This window comes from Plectropomus leopardus, chromosome 2 (genome assembly GCF_026936395.1).
Source record: "Plectropomus leopardus strain MGB_pleo_1.0 chromosome 2, ASM2693639v1, whole genome shotgun sequence".
NCBI lineage: Eukaryota > Metazoa > Chordata > Actinopteri > Perciformes > Serranidae > Plectropomus > Plectropomus leopardus.
In genome coordinates this window covers 581,783-603,786 of record NC_142177.1, presented here as the reverse complement: position 1 = coordinate 603,786, position 22,004 = coordinate 581,783, and the positions used below count along the sequence as shown (strand labels likewise).

The window sequence follows — 22,004 nt, the reverse complement described above, 5'->3', positions numbered from 1 at the left end:
GGGTTCAATCTGACATTTTTGTAAAAGTTGAGTTATTCATATATTCTTATTCTGTGACAATTTATCAACATTATATAAGGTAGAACCGTGTAATTCTAAGGTGGTGATTTTATGGATCCTTTTTTGATCCAAGATGTACATGTGTTTAATGATGGAGCAAAAGTCAGTTAGATTATTGCAGTTGGTTTGCTGGCTAGTTGCTTACACTTTTAGAGTTGTAGTGGCATTGCTATATTGTACAACATAATTAAACCATAAACAGTTACATAAACAGTAACGTGAATATATACATTTATGTGTGATGTGGTCAGGAGCACATGTTAATTACATCCCCAATTACTACTGTTATTGCTATTTTTCTGTGAACTGGTCAGTCCACATTTAATTAAAATCTTGTCTTGAGCTATGTCCTTGTATATAAAGATGGAAACATGCTCAAAATACGTCAAGGCCCATTTGGGGTCCAATAAATTGACTAAATTGACTATATTTGCATTATTTTCATCACTTTACCTTGCACACTTACTCAGTTTCAGTTTCTCGTCTCGAAGGGTTATCAGGAGGCAGTTTGGGGGCAGAGAAGCGCATTATCTTGCTGCTAGTGACCAGGGGATGTAAATTTAGCTAACCTGTCTGCAAAAGAATTGCCCTCCTGCACAGCTCTTGTGAATTGAAAGGAATCAGCAAAACCAACAGAATTACAAGCTCAGAGACAGTGGCAGCGGTAGAGTGCTGCTGGATCGATTCATACAGTAGTTATAAGTGCTTTACAGAAATGATTGTACTTGTTGACATTTTATCAACAAACAAATTCCTTTCAATCCGCATAAAATGACAGAATAATGTGTTAAATGCCATTGTATAAAGCCTTAATACAACTGTTAAGTTCAAGAGTCATGTCCTTTCTGTTAACACCACCAAACATTCTCGTCATCTCTATTCATCTCTACAGAAATCTAGGAGACACACAGGTCTATCTCAGACATACGACATATGTTTATTTACTCATTTTGGTAATGAGAATACCTCAGCTATAACAATAGGGGTAGCCATCCATCCATCCATTTTCTTCCGCTTATCCGGAGTCAGGTCGCGGGAGCAGCAACCTAAAGTAGGGAAGCCCAGACTTCCTGCTCCCCGGCCACTTCGTTCAGCTCTTCCCGGGGGATCCTGAGGCGTTCCCAGGCCAGCTGAGAGACATAGTCTCTCCAGCGTGTCCTGGGTCTTCCCCGGGGTCTCCTGCTTGTGGGATGTGCCCTGAATACCTCACCAGGGAGGCATTCGGGAGGCATCCTAATTAGATGCCCAAGACACCTCATCTGGCTCTTCTCAATGTGGAGGAGCAGCGGCTCTACTCCGAGCTCCTCCCAGATGACTGAGCTTCTCAACCTATCTCTAAGGGAGAGCCCAGCCACCTTACGAAGGAAGCTCATTTTGGCCGCTTGTACCTGTGATCTTGTTCTTTTGGTCCCAAAAGCTCATGACCATAGGTGAGGGTAGGAGTGAAGATCGACTGGTAAATTGAGAGCTTTGCTCTTCGGCTTGGCTCCCTCTTCACCACGACAGATCGGTGCAGAGTCCGCATTACTGCAGACGCTGCACCGATCCGCCTGTCGATCTCCCGCTCCATCCTTCCCTCACTCGTGAACAAGACCCTGAGGTACTTAAACTCCTCCACTTGGGGCAGGATCTCATCCCCGATCTGGAGGGGGCACTCCACCCTTTTCTGGCTGAGAACCATGGCCTCGGATTTGTAGGTGCTGATTCTCATCCCAACAACAGGGGTATTACAACAAAAATGGTTGTCAGATGTTTCATTTTATTGAATGGTTGACTTATAATGAAAATATTTTCACAATACACGTTTACTTTTTTTATGAGGAAAGGCTTTGAGTGAGTATTTAATGTATTCAGGTAAAATTGGAAAAAAAAGCTAAAGTGAAACCAGTGTAGTTTCAGGCTACCAGGTGCCGTGAAATCATGGGTTATGTTATTGAGTGCCATCTTGAAATATTGCAGACACTTGCAGTATGGTTGCCATTGAGAGATGATGCAGTGAGTGCATCTCAGCCACGATATTCCAGAATTAGCCATGACTATTAAACACACACACACACACACACACACACACACACACACACACACACACCACACGTCCATTGGCACATGGCAGCAAGGTAACAGGCAGCAAGAGGTAAAGCATGTCAGAAAAGCTGGGCTATCTTTATAATAATTAGCCACAGGTTACATGATAATTTATTGAATTAATGACTGAAATGATAAATGGATTTAACCTTTAAAAAAACCTAACATAACTGCCCCATTTTTCACCCTAGTAGCTGTCTCATTTTACCTGAGCGTGACATTAAAGTAAGGTTGGGGTTCTTGACGTGTTTGAAGGGAAAGTTTCTAAAATATTTTACTTGTCATCATATTTTCTTTATATAAATATAGCATACAGTCATAACAAGTTCAAAATGTAATACTTAAAGTAGTATTCAAAGTTTTTTTCTTGCTAATCTCCTAAAAAGTGTCCCAAATCACCTGTATTCACCCTACTCACTCTTGAAGTAGTAGAATAATATTTTGGTAATATTCCCATTGGTAAATATCCCAAACTGGCTAGTTTAGCTTCTCTGATTTGTGAAATGTCTTAGTTTTGTGTTTAACATCATTATAAAGGTATTTCCCTTTATGTCCACTGTGTGTCATCATTACTTTGTGTACCTTTCTGCATGCTGTGTTGTCTGTTCAGATTGTCTAAGAAAATACATTTCCATGGTTTCAGTCTATAAATACAGTCATCAATAAATCATTCAAATGTGTGTGAAAGACAATTGGCAGAGAAGCAGAGTGTTTCTGCTGTCCCTTTTTGCGTGTGTGTGTGTGTGTTTATGTCATTGGTGCAGATGAGCAGCAGGTACAGTTGGCTGGGGACCGAGATTCCTGCAACACTGAGTCACATGGGCTGATCATTATCTTGCACAAACACACACACACGCACACACACATGCAAACACACACACATACACACACACACACACACACACACAAAGAGAGAGAGAGAGCAGGGATTAGGGTATTGTATGATTGCACAAGCCCCTCCCCCTCCCCCAGATCTCTACCAACCCCCCTTTCTCTCTCTCTCTCTCTCTCTCTCTCTCACACACACACACACACACGCATACATATGAACATAGCAACAAATAAACACACACGTTGAGCAGAGAGAGTGTTGGTGCAGAGCATTCGGGAAGTAAGAGGTAGGAGGTCACAGAGAGAGGAGTGTATCCGTTTTCAAACTGCTGAAATTTTTATACCTCCTTCAATTATTCAGTCAGCGCTGGTACTCCCCTCCTACAGTACAGTGCTCCTATTTATCACTGCTGGATCCTGGTTTGTGTGTGTGTGAGAGCGTGAGCCGTTACTGCTGCTTATCAGAGGGACCCTCGGACCATAATGGATATCTATTCTAGGAAGCTGTCACTGTGGGAGCAGCGAGTGTGCTGGGAGGAGATCAGCTTGGATTCCACTCTCATGTTAGGACTCTGAACACTCCTCTGTTTTGCTGTCCTTTATCATGCAAGTTGATTGTACTGGCTAACGTGATACTTGTTATTACTCTCACACGGAAGTTGTAGCCCTGGCCGGATCGTTATTCTGTTTTTCTGATTCTCTCTTGGATGTTTTCACATTTTCATTTTTCTCTTCACAGATGAGAAGGAGGACACGGTGTTAGGGAGTTTGCCGCTGCTTAGTTTCCGAATCCGTGGAGTGGAGCCTTCGGATAACATCACCCGCAAGTTTGCCTTTAAGGTCAGTAACATTGTGGTGGGGGGACAGAGGGTGCTTGGAGAAAAAATAAATGCAGAAAGATACATTTCAGGCTTTAAGAAATGTTCCAATGACTGTGACTGTTGGCTGCTGAGTGACAGCAGCTTGTAGCAGAACTACTCTGAGCCTTGAAGACTCCTCCTTGTGCAATGTGACTGCTTATTGCAAAAGCAGGATTTAATAATGTTTGAACTTGTTCCTCGGTTGCATGACTGTGGCTCTGAGAAGGGTGTTGGTTTGGTTCTGGTTGACTGATAGAAGCTGACTGGCATGTCATGGCTAAATCACATGATGTTATTTATGACTGTCAAAGGGGTTTGGATTGATGTTTGTGTGTTTTTTTCAGTCGGGGAGGCAACCTTACAGTAGGACCTCTGGATTTTGATGTTGGATCAGATTCTGTTTTCTTTTTTTGTGTGTCGTCGGGGGTGGGGGTGAGATATTGCTTATTGTAAATGTTCTGTATACTACATCACAACCACAAGAGTGGCTGTGGCTCAGAGGGAGAGCAGTTGTCCTCTAAATGGACGATCAGCGGTTCGAACCCCGGTTCCTCCAGGCTATATGTCGAAGTATATTTGGGGGTGTGAGTGTGAGTGGGAGGTGGCATCTTGTACAGTAGCCTCGGTCACAAGTGTGTGAATGGGTGAATGTGACATGTAGAGTGAATGCGCTTTGACTGTTTCTCCCCTTCATTTCTCCTCATGTGCGCTGAGGTAAACAGCCAATCAGAGTAATTTCTTTTGCCGATGTGCTTCACTGTTGCATAGGCGAATTCAACATGCTAGATCAGCAGAAAAAAAGCCACCTTGAACTGTCGAGGGCCAGTGATGCAGGACACAGCACAACGACAAGGTTCAGGAATGCTTTCCGTCGGCTTAACATTGACAGATGGCTGACCGCCAGCTTGGTGTGTCAGGGCCTATAAACACTTTTTTTTTCGTCTAATGAAGTTTAGTTGTTATGGAAGAGGCTGCAAAAGCTGCTTGACTAGGCAGGCACCAACAACAGTTGGACAGGTGACAATGATTGCATAATGAGTACATTTCTTAAAAATCTTGAATAAAGGCCCGCCATATACAACTTTTTTAGTAGCATCACATCTGTGATGTCCAAGATGGACGGAACATTATCCCAATTAAAAACATAATTGTCTGATGACATAGTGGTATTGCTCTGTAAGGCTCATGTATTATTGGCAGGAGGCAATGACAGTCACATCAGTTGTATAATTGCTGTTCTTTTTAAACAGATCCAGGTTGTTTTTCCTCAGATCCTGAAGAATCAGTCAGCAGCACAGACAGTTGAGATAAAAAGAGCTCCAGAGGCAGCAGCACACAACACTGACAGAGTAGTTTGTCAGAGCTGAATAAAGATGAGACGAAGAGGATGTAATGTAGGTTAGCTGAGTCTGAATCAGCTGAGGAAAGCTTTATATAAGTTGGAAAGTTAGTCTTGTTTCCCCTTCAGCATCAGCATGATACACACACACACACACACACACACACACACAGTGACAGCTCTCTCTTCGGCTCTCAGTCCCTCTGCGCCCCTTTTCTAACTGCAGTCACTGTTTGTCATTATCAGTTTATTCACTTTTCAGAACATTTAGTCCTGTCTGTCTTTGCATGTAGAGTGCAAGCTCTGGTGCAAAGTCCAGTGCATGAACCCAATGTGTACACACACACACACACACACACACACACACACACACACACACACACACACACAAAAAAAAAAAAAAAAAACACACCTGAAGCGGGGACAAACAGCAAATATAGTCAATGTGGCTTTGACAGCTTGCCAAGGGTTAGGGTGCTGCTTGCTAGCTGATGTTCTGACTAAAAGCTGAGAACTGTCTCCTGTCTGCTCCCACTATGAAGTGTCAGGCATAATATCAACAAACTTCAGTGTGTAATTTTAGCACGAGTGATATCAATAATGATCAAATATATTGCATGAGTGCAGACTTTTAAAGTCATTTTTCAAATACAGCAAAGTTAAAAGACTAAATACACCAAAGACTAAAGCTATAAATACATTAGAGAAAAACAGAGATCAGAGATAAAGTATCATAAAGGGAGGAAAACATAAAAGACGATGACAAGTCCTTTGAATTTAAGAAAAAGTGTGAAGTCCGCAGTGATTCAGCTATGTTGAGAGTGATACACACAGCAGAAAGCAGCATAGTTAAAATCTTCTCCTCACAAAATAACTACATAGTATTGTAGCAACTCTGCTGCTATGTTAATGTTGGATGCTGTTACGTGCAGATGTTCTGTAAGTTCCTACCTCTCTTGTTACCTGAATGCATCTTGAGAGCAGAGTTAGGCATGTGAATGGCTGAGAGGAGAGAGGGGGCGGGGTAGGAGTGAGAAGGTGAAGAGTCTGTGTGTGTGAGAGAGGGCAAGCGTGAGGAGCCAGAGAGCAGCCAAGTTGATCTGTGCCTGTATTATTTTATTTTTGTTTTGTGCGTGGTTACGGCCTACAGTAACCAGTTCAGTAATAAAGTGGCGTACTGATAAACCGTCGCCTTTCTTTCCAACGTCTTGCCGGACGTTACAGTATTCAGCAATCCTGGGCTGGGAGGATTTGTTTTTTAACTATCAACTGAGCCAGACAAGCCCTCTCCCCTGCTACCAGTCTTTATGCTAAGCTAAGCTAACCATATCCTGACTCATCCGCTCCAAAAGACACAACTTTTAATATTTTTGGGAAGTTTTTTATCTTCGGGACTGCATGAACACACCATAAGAGGATCAATAAGTGTGTCAAGATAGATGTTTTTGCACCACATGGCTTTTGTTGTAAAAAAAAAAGAAAGAAAGAAAGAAAGAAAGAAAAAGAAAAGAAGAGTATTCCAACCTGTTTAAAAGAATTTGTTACTCTGTAAATCTACTGTGACATTCTGTCCAACATTGACATGTTTACCAGACACCCTATAGCAGCGCAGAACATTACATTCTTATAAATTCTGCCATTGCCACATGCTGTGATGTTTTTGTGCTTATTTTCAGCTGATGTTGAACCTGGCACTCTTTGCTAATGCTGCTGTGCCTGCTATTTGTTGAGGTGTTGACTCTGGCTTTGTCTGATGCCGCGAGTCATATTGGGACAAATTTTCCTGGCTATAATTTAATGCTATGATTATTCATTGATTTTTGGCATTGTATTGATGAGTGTGTTTCTCTAATGTTGAGTGTAGTGGTGTGGCAGCAGTGGTATAGTGGTATAACAACCTCAGGTCCTTTCATTTACTGCTTAATCTATTACTAGTCAGTTTGTTTTTGTATGTCTTACATGGGTGTTTCTTCTTCTGTTTTCATCTTTCAAAATTCATAATCAAACAGATTTTTCTTCTTGCATGCTTTTTGCATTCCCTTGTCATCAAATTCTTGTTCCTTACTTTTTAGAAGGCAATATTTTTCGTAAAGAGCAGTTGTTATGAACAAAAACGCTTCGTAAGCTTTATTTACATCTTCCACATAGACTTTATTCCAGTCTTGTGTCATTAGATCTTCTTTAAAAGAAACGCAACCTGTTTTGTCTTATTAGGCTGCAAGCATTAGTGTCCTTGTTTTTCCGGATACAATTCTGAATGACTACAAAGAAGGGCGAATGGTCACTTGAGTCATTTATGGGTACTCCACTTACTATTTTTCTATCAACAATATTGGTAAATATGTTGTCTATTATAACTCACAAGCTTCACAGACAAAACACTTGTCTTTTACAAGACACATTATCTCAACAACATGCTAAAGTTTTTAGCAATAGCCTGTGGCATTACATGGGGGGCCGTGGAAACTTTGAGGGAAAAAGGGTGAATACTGACGAAAAAGAAAGAAAGAAATCTTAAAAACATAATTTGTGACAACCAAGACTATGGTGGCCGCAATAGTCTAATTTGTACCACCATAATCTCAGTGAATGGAGCTAGACTGTTAAGTAGGAGCGGTATTGAAATATATACACTGTTGGGTTATTTATAGCGCAGTAGAGGCATAGAGGAGCAGCAGAACGTCAGGCACATTGAAAGTGAATCTAATCCATTCATTCTGCTAGGCCTAAAACTGTCTTTCACTTACAAAAGTGCTGCACTGCAAATATCCTTTCTCATCCATCGATCTGATCAGCTGTGAACATATCAACAGATCAATTATCTACCTACCACCACAGACACACAGGCAATCTGTGGAAAACACTGTTGATATATGTATTTTTAGATGTTATTAATCACTGCATATCAAAATATGTGTCCTTTGATGCCAATCTTTCAATTTCTATTTAAAAAATAACAAATGAATAACAAAAGAGAAAGATAAAATTAAAAAAAACATTTTACCTTTAATATTCTTGTTGAATACTGGCAAGACAGAAATGATAGAATGGAAAAGAGGACACTGAATGTAATGAATAAAAAAGCCCAACAAAAGACAAAAGATCTAAAAGAAATAACTAAAAAAAAAAATGTTTACTGTTAATACTACTGATGAATGACAAGAAATGTTTATAACAGAGGAAAGACTGATTATTATTAATACAGTAAGGAAAATATATTAGAAGTTGTATGTTTGATTTTTGATATTTGCCATTATATATATACATGTAATAAAACCGCTGTAATAAAGAATAAAAATGCAGCAGGAGGTCCGCACCAGAACCTAATGCAATTTGGGGGTCCTTGGCATGGCAACGTTTCGGAACAACTGAGTTAGCCTAGTGGCTGGCAGAGATCACACATAAGACTAATGCCATTGTGTGAGGGCTTTATTGTCCTGACTATTTGTTGTGACTTATCTGCGAAAAAAGAGTAAAAATAATCTGTTCTGCAAATGGTTTTTAGCTTACAGAAATACGCAGGAGGTCTGCATCACCAAGACGTGTTTATGCATATCTGGAAAGGTGCACATCAGGCTACAGCAAAGGTCACACTGCAGGGTACGCTGCAAAGTATATATCTTTTTAGAGCCTACGCCGTAGACAGCGCTGAACTGACATAGAAGAATAAATCCTGCATACCTCAGACATGTTGCTAGGTCTGGAAGTGTCAGTCTGTTAGCAGTGGCCTCTCCTGTGTTCTTGTATTTACACATCACCATGTGTGGAAAAGTAAAAACAAGTCGAAGTTTTAGTTGTACCTAAGATAATTTTAAAACAACTTCTTATGAATGAAGGGCGCCAAAAAAGAGGTTAAATCAAATTCTCTGCAGAGTCCCTCTAAAACACAACCTACTTCATTATCTTCTTACAAGCACCGTACTTGTCTCTTTTTTAAAAGTCTCACAGTGAAAAGCTTCTTTTACACAGCTCCAATGTTTTTTAAGTTTTGACATTTACTTTGCATTTTAACAAGGACAATCAAAGCATTTTTTTCATCTTTGGCACATTGCTGAAGTCAGACGTTTTTTTAACACAGAAAAATGCTGAAATACTCACACCTTTATTACCAGCTGCTTTGACTAGTGCAGTTCCCTTTTCACTTTATTACCCAAAAAGTCTATGAGAGATCTACAACTAGTTCAGAATGCTGCGGCAAGAGTGTTAAGTAAAACAAGGAAAATAGATCACATGACCCCACTGCTGAAGTTGCTAGACTGACCACCTGCATCTTTTAGCACTGATTTTAACGTTCTTTTACTTATTCATAAAGCTTTAAATAACTTTGCCTGTCCATACATCTGAGATTTTCTTTCATTTGATGTTCCAGCCAGATCACTGAGGTCCTCTTGTGTCCCGTAAAAGTACTGGTGCAAGTGCTGTCTGTATTTATGTTCCTAAACTGTGGAACCCACACCCTCTCGATATAAGAATGACAATCCCTCTCAGCATTGTTAACAGTGAATTAAAGATCTTTTTAATCTAGCTTTTTCATTTGAGGTAACATTACAGTTTTTATTTTATGTTTTAGTCACTGGTTTTTACTTTATTTTATCCCTGCAACTTAATTTTATTCTGTTTTATTTATTTTATTTTCTATTATAAAATGAAAAAAAATAAATTAAAAAAATGAATTATCTTTTTTTTTTTTGCTTTTTAATACTTTATTGTTGTAACTTTGTAGTGTTGTAAAACCAATTGTTTGTGCTATCCTTTAAATTGTATCTGTGTTATTTAAATGTTACCATGTGAGACACTTTAGGCTGCATGGTTGAGTAACATGCGTGCTTGAAACATGTTGTGTATGTGGGCGAGTGGAAGTAAAGCGTGTAAGAGGTTAAGCTTATTATGTTTTGTCTCATTGGACAAGTCTCCTTCGGGCGTCATAGAGGTGGGGCTAAGACTCTGGTCCTGTCCCAGCACGCCTCCTTCAAAGACATCTGGTGATTCCTGTCCAACCACCTCTGTTTACAATAAGTATGAGTTTAAAATGGCCGGGGGATGACGGAGAGACAAATCACACCAATACTATCTGACTATACACAGGTTTTTCAAATTTTTTTTAATCTGATATCTTCTTTGGAGATGCATTCATTTTTTTTTACAAATTTATTGACTGACAACTTCACTGTGAGGTTGATCAAGACAGGCCACGAGGATGGTTAATCATTTGTTTCACTGGAAACATAAATGTACTTTTATTCAACAATAATAAACAAGGTTATTTTGAAAAGGGACATGTCAATCTAGCTTATGTATGTATATATATTGGGTTTGGCTGCAGCATGTGTCAGGCTTGAGGGACGTGGAATGTTACCTCTCTGGCCGGGAAAGAGCCGAAGCTGGTGCAGGAGCTGGGGAGGCACCAACTAGATATATTTCGGCTCACCTCTATGCATGGCACTGGTTTTGGAACCAAACTCCCCAAGAGGGGCTGGAATCTCACCTATGCCAGAGTTGCCCAGGGTGAGATGTGCATGGTGGGTTTGAGGAGACTCAAAAGCTCCCAGCTGAGAGGTAACAAGAGGGTCGCCTAGATATGGTTTTGATTCACTGGGAGGAACTCTCTGAGTGATGTTTATGCTTATGCAGTACCTGGCCTTATTGGAGTCTCTGAGGTGTGTCCTGGAAAGGATACCAAGTGGGGACTCTATTATTCTTCTAAGGGATTTTAACACTCACGTTGACGATGGCAAGAGACCAGACTGAGAAAGGAGGCCATTCGAGTTTGGTTGTCTTGGTTGGCCAGAAGTGCTGCAGCTATGGTGGCTGCCAAAGATAAGCAGAGTGTGCGACGAGCTGGGGCATGCTATGGAGAAGGAATTTGATTTGGCCTTAAGCAAGTTCTGGCAAACAGTTAGATGCCTCAGGAAGGGAAAGCAGGGCTTTTCTCAGAATTGCATCTTTGCTTTTTTGCCCATGATGATATTCTGTTGGCTTCACCACAATGTGACCTCCTATAGGCATTGAAGTGCATTGCTGCTGAGTGTGAAGCAGTCGGGATGAGAGTCAGCACCCCCAAATATCAGGCCATGGTTCTCTGCTTGAAAATGGTGGACTGCCCCCTCTGGGTTGACCCCAAGGGATCTTGTACCTAACTGAGGGTAAAATGGAGTTTGACATTTGAGATCGACAGGCAATTTGCGTGGCGTCTCCGCTGGGGTGGCCCAAAAGGGGCACTGACTTATGTAGCAGTGGCATGAAGTGAAAGCTTTGCTGCAGGCACAGGCATTGGCATGGCTTTAATTTACCATTTGTCTTTTTTGTAGTTTACAAGATAAAGAGACCGACTAATCACAACTCAACAGAGTGACCCCTAGAAAATATAAAATAAAACCTCTGTACATCATTAAAATGGAATAATTATAAAACATATTTATTTCTGATCAGAGTGACAGCTGACTCAACAAATCAGGCTCCAGGATTAAACAAGCCTGGCTGTTAACCTGGTCAGGAGCTGGCTAGCTGCAGAATAAATCTGCAACTTATGTGCCTCTGCTTTCATGCAACGAGTCACGGCTAAATTCAGCCTAGATACCTGGAAAATCCTGGCTTTATCCACTCTCCAGGTTTTGGGGTGTCCACTCAACCTCAGAGACAGACCAGTGAACAGTTAAATTAAAGAGAACAAAGCATGGACAGAGGTCTGTGAAAACTTTATGATGGTTACTTCTTTTTATATATCTCTTACTCATTCTGTCTCTATTGCAAAATAGGTGCAGATGTATTTTGATCTATGCTTTTGTGCTGCTTAGTTGAGATGGACAGTACTACTGGTGCAGTGATAGTGTTTCCATCAATGCCGATCAGAGCCAGGGGTGATAAATATCTATGACTACTGCAGAGTAATATGACCCAGGTGTGAATTCTGATTGTTCACTATCCCACTGTGTTGACATTGAAACTGTACCCCCAGCTCGCCCTGATCATGGTCTTGGTTTTGCCATTGCTTTGGTCGTGTCTGAAGCTACGCCTGTGTTGTGGGTCCTGGTTCCGCTGATACCGTGATCATGCTTGACGCAAACTTCTACTGCCATTATTATGAGCCACACCACCACTGTCAATATACGCATGGGTCTCTTATCAACACCCACAATACTATTATAGAGTGCATTTAGTAATTCTACACCAATCGTTATTGTAATATGACATGCGTTTGTTTCCATTATTGCTGTGCATCTCTCCCCCTCTCTCCCATTCTCTTCCACTCTCTCTTTCTCTTTCCTTTTTGTTATGATTGTAATTCAATTTACGACATCTATTGCATGTCTGTTCGTCCTGGAAGAGGGATCTCTCATCATCCTCTGCCGCTCTTCCTGAGGTTTCTTCCTTTTTTTCCCCCTGTTATACAAGTTCTTTTTTGGGAGTTTTTCCTTAGATTATGTGAGGTTTTAAGGGCAAAGGGAGGTCGTCTGTTGGAAAGCCCTCTGAGGAAACCCGTGTTTTGTGATAATGGGCTTTATAACTAAAATTGACTTGACTTGACTTGACTTGACTTGACTTGACAAGTCAGATGTTAGCACATGTTAGCATGTTTTTTGTGCAGTGGGAAAGAGGCTTAAGTTGTTCACATACATCAGAGATCTCTGCTCTTTGTTACTTTTGACAACAGCACAGTCAAAGAGCTGTTGAAACCTGTTGTACCTGCAGCTGTTCTACCTGGCTCTGTAGAGGTGTAGCTAGAGCCAGGAGACATTCAGTAAGGAGAGTAATCTCCAACTGAAGGTTTTGTTATGTCTCAGTCTTCAACTCAAACCCAAACACTGGTGTGTGTGTGTATGTGTGTGTGTGTGTGTGTGTGTGTGTAAAACCAAGCACCTTGAACATGAAAAGATCACTAGATATCTTTTGTCATTACCCCCTCATAGGGTAAATGATTTAATTAATTTTGGCTTTTGTTGTATGTGTGCCTATGAGTGACTCAACAGCCAGAGTCAAATGGTTACACCTGGGTGTGTATGTAGCTTAGCATCACTGTTCCTGACTGCTACCATTTCAAGAGAAGCCTCATGCGGCAATGAAAAGACGAGAGTTCATTCCTTTAGGGCCTCTGTGCTGCTTTCTCTCTGTTCTTGTGTGGAAGTCATCCATATCCACTGCTGGATGATTTTCCTCTAAACACAGGGAATTATCAGGGTGAAAACAGAGTTTAGCAATAAATTGAACTAGGATAAAAGTCAATGCTCCTGGTAGTTTTCCCAGGAGGCTTTAAAAAGCTTTTTGTTTGAAGTTAAGGGAAGATTCATGAAGTTTCATATCTGGAGTAAAGTTTGATATTTCTTGTACATTGGACTAACAGGAATAATCATGTTCTTGAGATGTGAATATACACAGCAAACTTTGAGAGCAATGTGTCCAGTATCTGGAGAATTCTCAGCAGTAGCCTACAGGGGCAAGAATACGATGTGACTTATTATTGGTATTCTGACCTCAGCTAGTCAGTATGAATTTTTTAAATCAGATAAGTGGGAAGATAAGTTATTCGACTACAGATTTATTTTGGGTTGATCAACCTGTTAAACCTGTAATAAAACCACATTTACTCACTTGAGAGTTTTAGTGCATACTAAATAACATTTTCATTGACTTTTGCATTTTAAAGCACATTCAGTTTACTTCATTCATATGGTGAGTAGCTGAGTACCCTCTTCAACGTAGCATGCATTTCTTGTGTCTCAGCCATAATTGTACATGACTTGTCTGTTGTCTGTTGTGCTGGTGAGCATTGCTTCTCAGGCCAGGGTTATCACCAAGTTGTGAGTAAAATGTTTCACGGCTCTGTAAGTGATTTCCTGTTAATCAGTGGACAGACTGCTCTGTTTGAGGGATAGACAGCTGACTTGCTTTACGTTGAGGCCATAGACATTTATTATCTTTACAGCAACTGCCTTAAGCATGTAGGAATTATGGAAAGAAATAACTCACAAGATTTATGATTTGCAGCTTCATAAAAACGTATACACTTTTTTTTACAGAGTCGTCCTGGGTTACTGTAAGAGATGCAGTGCCTACTGGTGTCTTGTGGGTGCGGCAAGGTGGATCATTCTCTTTGATTTAGCCAAAGCAAGTCTAAATTTTAATTGATGTTTTAATTTTTGTCATGTAAAGCCTTGAGGACTTGAGGATAGAAACATTTTGGTTCTAAAAGTGGAGAAGGTTTAACTTTGAACCTGAGAAAATCAGATTGATTTCTTTCAAAAGCATGGGAGGAGGGCAATGAGCAACTTAACAAATAATGAACCCAAAATCCGCACCAAATTAGTAAATTTGCTAGAAGAATGCGTGGAAATAGCAAAAAAGAAGGTAATAATACAGAAAGAAAAAAGAAAATTACCTGAAAAAAGTGCTAAAATAACTATTATGATCAGAAATATAGTTTCTGGACATTTTACCTATTTTTTAATGTTCTAATAATGTTCTAGCTCCTTTTTTAACAGAAATTATTAGTTTATTTTCTTGTCACCTTTTACCAATTTCTTCCAATTTGCTCATTGCCTTTTCCTATGTTTTTGAAGAGAAATGAACCTTTTTTTTTCATCAGGGTTCAATGGTTAAAATACTTAAAAGGTAAAAGGTGTCTGTGAATGCAGCACAAGAAAAACTGATGTTCATCCAGGCTTCAAAGGGTTAAGAGGATTTGGAGATTCTCTGAAGTGCTTTAAAATAGTTGAAAAACAAAAACAGATTATGATTGTAGTGGCCATTTGTCGAAATATATAACCTTTGACTCAACTTCAAAAAATGTAAATCAAAGAGTCACTTTGCACCATGGGCTTGTAACTTACTCAGGCAGAAGAAATTCAATGTCCATTCCAAAATTTTAAGGTTTTCATAGTTTATTTTTTTTCAGACGCAAGCAAACAAAGATCAAAAGAATCCTGCCTCTCCTGCTCAGGTAAAAAACCATAGGGCCACCCAGGTGCATTCTGGTCCTAGACCTACCCTTCTACCTATATATCTCCTGGTGCCCAAAGCCAAATTCCAAAACAAAATAAATGAACAAAATAATAACTAAACAAACTAAACACTAAACTGGGAAATAATTAAGCTAAACAAACAACTAAAGAAAACACTAAAGAACTCTAATCTTAATAAAACAAATATCTAAAATAATCAAACATAAATGTTACTTCAAATTAGTGAACAAAAAACTAAGATTTACAAACAAATAGCTCCCACAATGAAATAAAAGGTTTTTTTTTAAAAAGGATCAGCATTCACACAATCAAGATTTTTATCACAATAGAGTGAATTTTGACTCAGCCTTCAGAGAATTAAGATTAGGACACCAACAGCGTAAATGTTACTAAATCAGAATTCACATGCAGGCACACAGAGTAAATAAAAAGTAAAGATAATACACATGAATGTGACCCAAGTGTCACTTTAAAATAAATCAATAAAGGGATGTGAATACTGCATGTAAAATGCATAACCACTTCTTACATTTAGAAAAAATCATGGTCAGTGATTTTGACTAGTTTGCATTTATGGTGAGATTTCCATACATAATGCAGCCTCCAGAGCAAGTTGGACAAAATTACTTACATAATTACTTACTACTCAGCTCTGACTTTGTTTTTACACAGGACACAAACAGCAGTCTACTGGGTGAAAGTCTTGTGTTTGTTTGCACGTCCATCCACCTTCCTCCCTATGCAGACTTTGTCACTCTTTAATCTGCGTTAGTTCCAAGTGTTTTATAAAGGCAGTGCCTGGTGCATCTCATACAGATTCTAATTGATGCCTCCTGACATGGGTATCAGAGGGCCACTTACCAACCATCGTGATTTGATGAGTTAGGGGTGAGAACAATTCCCGTCCTTTTATTTTTTTCTTTTCTCATCTTTTCTTTATCTTTTCTTTACCTTTGGTTTTCCTTCCTTTCATTGTTTCTTTCTTCAGTTCCTCTTTTTATTAATCTAGCCATCCATAGATAAAAAAGCTAACAGCCAAACATATCACCAGGAAACTTTTGAAAAAGACTATTTTAATGTTAAGAGGTTTTGCTGGTTAAATAGAGGTTAAATGTTGTTATGTTGAAGGCAAACAAACAAGAGGGCAGAGCAAAAAGAAGCAAGATTATTTAATGATATTGAACAGCTCATTGTCACAGCCTCAGCATGCAAATAAGTTATCTCCGGTAAGCAGTGATGCTCTGTTCATGTTAAAACCACTAGCAAGTGAAAGTTTAGCAGATCTGCAGATGTCCTGGACGGTAAACAGTGCCGGAGCACTCGTGATTGTCAGGTTTTGCCATACCATTTGTGTGTGTGTGTGTGTGCGTGTGAATGACACATAGGATGATAACATAGGAGCAGCAAAGCTGTGCACCCCTAAATGACACCAAAGCGCAACAGATACTTTCAGTATAGTTTAATTACATGTGTGACAGATGGGCTTCTGAGATTTAGTCACCAAACAAAAAATTTATCCACACATGGTGCTTGGCGTGTGTTAATTTTGGACCCTGCAAAATGCAGTCACTAAACTTCACAGGTGTGTAGTTGACATCAAAGTGAGGGTTGAGTTGGTACGATGGTTGTAGTACAAGCAAAGGGGGCTGGAAGTGGGGGTGGTTATTGGAAAGAGGCCACTGGCCCCTCCACTTTATGCCCCCGGCCCACAAATCTTTTATATGGTGGATCACTGTATTGCAGTGTAATGCCATTGCAGGCTGGGTTCTACTTTCTCATATCTGTAATCTCGTTATCTCTTTCGAATTTGTTTCTTAATGTTTAATCTTTTCCTTCCTTCTTTCTGCTTCCTTCTCAGTGGCCTACTGTCCTTTGTTTTTCTTTTAATTCCAAAGCATATCAAAAATAATAAATGATTATAGTAATTATATTAGTGTGCCTTAAACAAAGAGAAGTGTGCGAGATAATGCTGATATACCATTCATCTCTCCTGTAATAAATGAACAAAGGAAGGACAGAAGACAGCTGCACACACACACACACACACACACACACACACACACACACACACACTCGCACACCTACACACACTTCCTAAAGCCCCACCTCTGTTGCTAGGTTACTGCTGCCTCTTATTATACAGCCATTTCAGCCAATTGCATCACCTTGCTTCACTGCTGGAGGTGGAGCATCAGAGTGCTCCACCGTGGAAGGAAGGGACTCCTGTTTGTCTCTGACATCACTTCCTCCTGCTGTTGTATGGCAGTACTGCCTCTCCTCCTAAACACACACAGAACTACACACACACACACACCAAAATATACTCTTCTTTCAACTTTATCAAACGCTCAGTGATATCTTGTTTTGATAGAAATTAGTATTATGTACAGAATCTGATGTAAATAGTATGTCTGTGCATCTATACACCATTGTCTGTACATCACTTTTTGTTGAAAAACTGTAATACATCCCATGTCAAGTAGTTTTTACAAAAATAATGCTACTGTGTGAAAAGTCTCAAAATGTATTCTAAAAAAATGCAGGAATTGAACTTGTAACCTTTGCTATAAAAAATAACCTGCTTACTATTGAGCAAAGCAACTTACTGTTGGGTATGTAAAAATATGAAAATTTTTAATTGAATGAAGTTTTGTATTATTTTGCACATGTTAAGATATGTCTTTGGAAATTTGAGTTTGGAAACTTGATAAAGTAGCACAGGATATGACATGTCAACTTCTTTACCACAAGAGTTCACAACAGAGGACAGAAATAGCTCTGTCTGCAAAATGCTAGGATCATTACTGGGCCAAGCTTGGGCCAACATGGACATGCAGAAACCAGCAGGGGTTAAAATGTTTTAAAAAGCAAGTATTTAGATCATGGTGGATGTGAACACCAGTCATTTTTAATATAGAGCAGATAAGGTAATTATTTACATTTACTCAAGTGCCCAAGTAGTACTAGTAGTAGTAGTAGTAGTAGTAGTCGTAGTAGTTTTAGAGAATTTTCATGCTTTGAGACTGTTTTCTTTTCCTCCACTACCTTTATGTGATTTTTTGGGGGTGTAGAATTAGGTTTTATGTACATAACATACATTATGCCTAGAACAGGTCTTTCAGGAAATAGGTTCTGTCTTACAATATTACACTTTTAAACTTGATAGTTTAATCTTTTCATCTTTTGTTGAGATGTTAATACATCAGAGAAAAAGCCTCAGCTAATCTCCTTAAAATGTCACCAAATGATTTCTTTGACCAGCTTTGCTTATGCTGCCCTCTCATGGTGTATTTCTGAAATGCCTTTGGTTTAAGTATCTGGAAACATTTTGCAAGAAATGTTGACTGTGTGTCTTCTTCCTGGTAAACATCTCAGTGCTAGTATTCCCAGTACTAAATAAGAGTTAAAAGCAGTAGCTGTATCATTTAGGTACATGGGCCACATGCTGTATATATGTGTGTGTGTGTGTGTGTGTGTGTGTGTGTGTGTGTGTTTCCAGGAGTTTATATGTTGTACATACTATAATTACAACTTGCTACATGTACTGTGTTCTACATATGGCAGGTAGTATGATGATTTTTAGCACAGCTGTGACTTTTGACCCTAAAACTGTTAACTTCCCTCCTCTCCTCCTTACTTTGTCCACCCCTGTGAGGTCCACTGGTCCTAATGCCTCCTGTTGTGGTAGAACGTACAGTAGGTACAGTGTTGATAATTTAATAACTGTCCTGTCTGTAAAGAATGCATGATTACATCACTTGTACAATACTGCATGTCTGTATAACTGCTGGATACCTAAGGATTCATACATGCTCTTTTGGCTTGTTTATGCTCAGTTATTGACTGCATGTCAAATCTGCTGTTCAAAGCTACACACTATGATTTTATTATTAAAACCAATACCACCTCTGCAAACCTTGCAGTTGTGTTAAAACTCAACTGTTATCTGGTTTATGTTACAAAACAGAGGACATGAGCTGTAAGGGTATTTAAGGAGATTTCAGGGGTGCTTGGAACTGTAACAGAATCACTGATTGTAGCTTTAATGGAACAGCAGTCACCAACAGGGTTGTGCATGCCTGCCAGTAAAGCATTTATCACAACTTTGGTCCTATTTTAGTGGTCAGGTCGATAAATTTATCAGGAATAACTGTAAAATAATTAGCCAAACTTATGTCTAGTTAAGTCCGTTTTATTTATTTATCAATCAAACAAAGAAGCAATCAATAAATCATTTATTTGTCACATGAAGTCTTACAAGGTACAACTCAAGTGAAGTGAAGCTCCTTCAACATGTTGCTGCAATTAGGTCCTTTTTCACCTCTGCTTTCATTTGTTGGCAGCTGCTTTATAATTGTCTATTTGTGTATGGTTCTGGTTATCCATGGTTTCTGGTTGTGGAATGATTGTGGTTATGGGTAAAGTTGCTGCAACTGTTTTACAAATCAAGCCCACCACAGACTCAGTGAATTTGATGTGATGTCATCTTCTCCACGTTTTCCTTGATGTTTAATGATATGTACATCTGAAACAAAAAACAAAACAAAACAAAACAAAACAAAACAAAACAAAACAAAACAAAACAAAACAAAAAAACTCAACCTGGCTAGCCATCAGAATCACAGAAACTCAGTTTACAGACTGGTGAGTTGATTTTCTCATTCAGATGGGTGATTCACAGTCACACACAACCACAGTTCAACACCAGCCACAAAAAGACATAAAGACAACATTTGCAAAACATAAATAAGAGCATAAATTTAGTGCAAATTTGGCGCAAATTTAGCGGAGCTGACAGTGAGGCAACTGGAAACATACATTTCATGTAAACAGAATAATAACACATATCAAAAATGTGCCTCAAGGGGCTTTAACACTGTTAACAGTTTTACAGACTTTACAGTAGCTGTACTCTCACAGTTTTATTATGCAATGAAAGATTATTAGCTTGTCAAGTGTCCTCACTTTCAGTTTGACCAGCATATATAGAGGTTTACTATAAAAATAAACCTTGATATAACTGATGTTATGCTTCACTGCATGGGGAGATGAATCCTGCTGGTTAACATAATGAGCATGTTGAAAATAACAGTGATGCGCCTTAGTGTGTGACTCATGTGCTGTCTCTGTATTTTGTCTCCCTCTACAGGTGAGGTTGGATAAGGAGGAGGGTGAGGATGGGGAGTTGAAGGGTCCTGTTGTGTTTTGCATGCAGGCAGAGCATGCTGGTACCAGGACATACTACTTCAGCGCAGATAGCCATGAGGAACAGGAAGAATGGATTAGAGCCATGAGTGAGGCTGCAGAGGTCCACATTCAACCAACACAGAGGTGCTGTTCACACACGTGCACACAGCTATTTTAGACATACACTACACATGCAACGGCAGTCACATTCTCCTGAGTCTATTTGATTGACCTTATCCAGTATGTCCAGTCACGGCAATATGTATGGAGCACTATTCATAACTTAAAAGGGCTACCAGGAACAACACTGTGATCAGAAGCAATGCAAGCCACCATGAAACAAGCTGTTTTATGGTATTTACACTTGCATTATGTCTTCTATTCATACATTCATACATCCACATCTGAAAATATCTTCAAAAAGCAATTGATTTATTTTAGTAAACCTTTAGAAATCTGTATATATATGTGTGTGTGTGTGTGTGTGTGTGTGTGTTTTAATTTCTTATTGCTGTTTTTTTTTACTCAAATAATACAAATAAAATATAAATAGGAGACGGCAACAAAAACAGGAAAGAAATATGCACTAGTTTTACATGTCTTCTCAGAATATAAAAACACAAGATGTTTTGTCTTGTGTACTAGTAATGTACTGGTAACGTCATCAACAAAATACACCAAAAAAGCATGACAGACACAAATCCAATCTGTCCCACATATTACAAAGTGAGTCATGTTGTGACCCAGTTTAAAAAGGCCACAAGACTAAGGGAAGCACACCATGGCAAAGATCAACAAAAGATCTTCATTTAACCAAATTTTACCAAATTAGACCAGATTAAAGGTTAAAGGTATAGTCAGTAGCATTGTTCCTCTCCTCCTGGACACGTCGCCACACACACTGCCTCTAACCTGAATTACAAGAACACACCCATCTAGCCTGCAGATATCAAAGATGCAGCACTGGATTCACAGTTACAAACATAAATGCACAAATTTACACAACTACAGCTGATGCCAAGTCGCCAACAATCAGCCCACAACTTGGTGTCAGCTGTACTTGTGTAGATTTTTGCATTTATGATTGAAACTGTCTTCAATGATCAGCTTACAATGTCTGCTTGGGAATGCTACTGTAAACATTGTGACAACTGAAAATGATGTTATGTTATGTTATATTGCATTTGTCATAATGGAAAAGCCGACGATAAAACATTAGCAAGCTAGCACAAGCTAACCGCTTGCAGGCCTCCACTGTGAGGACACTTTCGGTGCAGGCTCCGCTCTCAAGTCACTGTCAGAACAAGAAATAATACAGATAATACAAAATAAATACAGCCTAGAGACTGCTGCGAACTGATGTCGCTAGGCTATATGGACGGAGTTTGTCCCATTTTGACAGATTAAATCAATAGCGCATGTAAATAAGATAACGTTACTTTTAAAATTATTGAATCTTTATACTAGCTTTATACTATACTATATGTTGCTACACTGGAATAAATAAAAAAAAACAAGTTATGTTCTATGCAAAAAAAACAGGCAAAATCAAAATTTTCATGTTATATTGTTGACTAATTAAATAAAGATCATTTATTGTGTACTTTTTGTGTTATTTCCTATTCTGACAGTGGAGGTGACCTGAGAGTGGAGCCTGCACCTGAAGTGTCCTCACAATGGAGGCCT

General features: G+C 39.3%; 1 protein-coding gene across 13 annotated transcripts in view; it reads left to right on the top strand.

Annotated features, from left to right (window-relative positions):
* The window catches only part of plekha6 (pleckstrin homology domain containing A6), a 151,695-nt gene that overhangs the window by 74,987 nt on the left and 54,704 nt on the right, over window positions 1–22,004 (top strand). For 6 of the 13 annotated variants that reach the window (XM_088082478.1, XM_088082468.1, XM_088082460.1 and 3 more), the window contains 2 exons: window positions 3,716–3,816; window positions 20,281–20,462. In XM_088082478.1, coding sequence (XP_087938604.1) covers window positions 3,716–3,816; window positions 20,281–20,462 — 283 coding nt within the window. Of the gene's footprint in view, window positions 1–3,185; window positions 3,583–3,715; window positions 3,817–20,280; window positions 20,463–22,004 lie in introns of those variants that run through there. The other 7 variants (XM_088082503.1, XM_088082486.1, XM_088082506.1 and 4 more) reach the window with 7 other exon arrangements.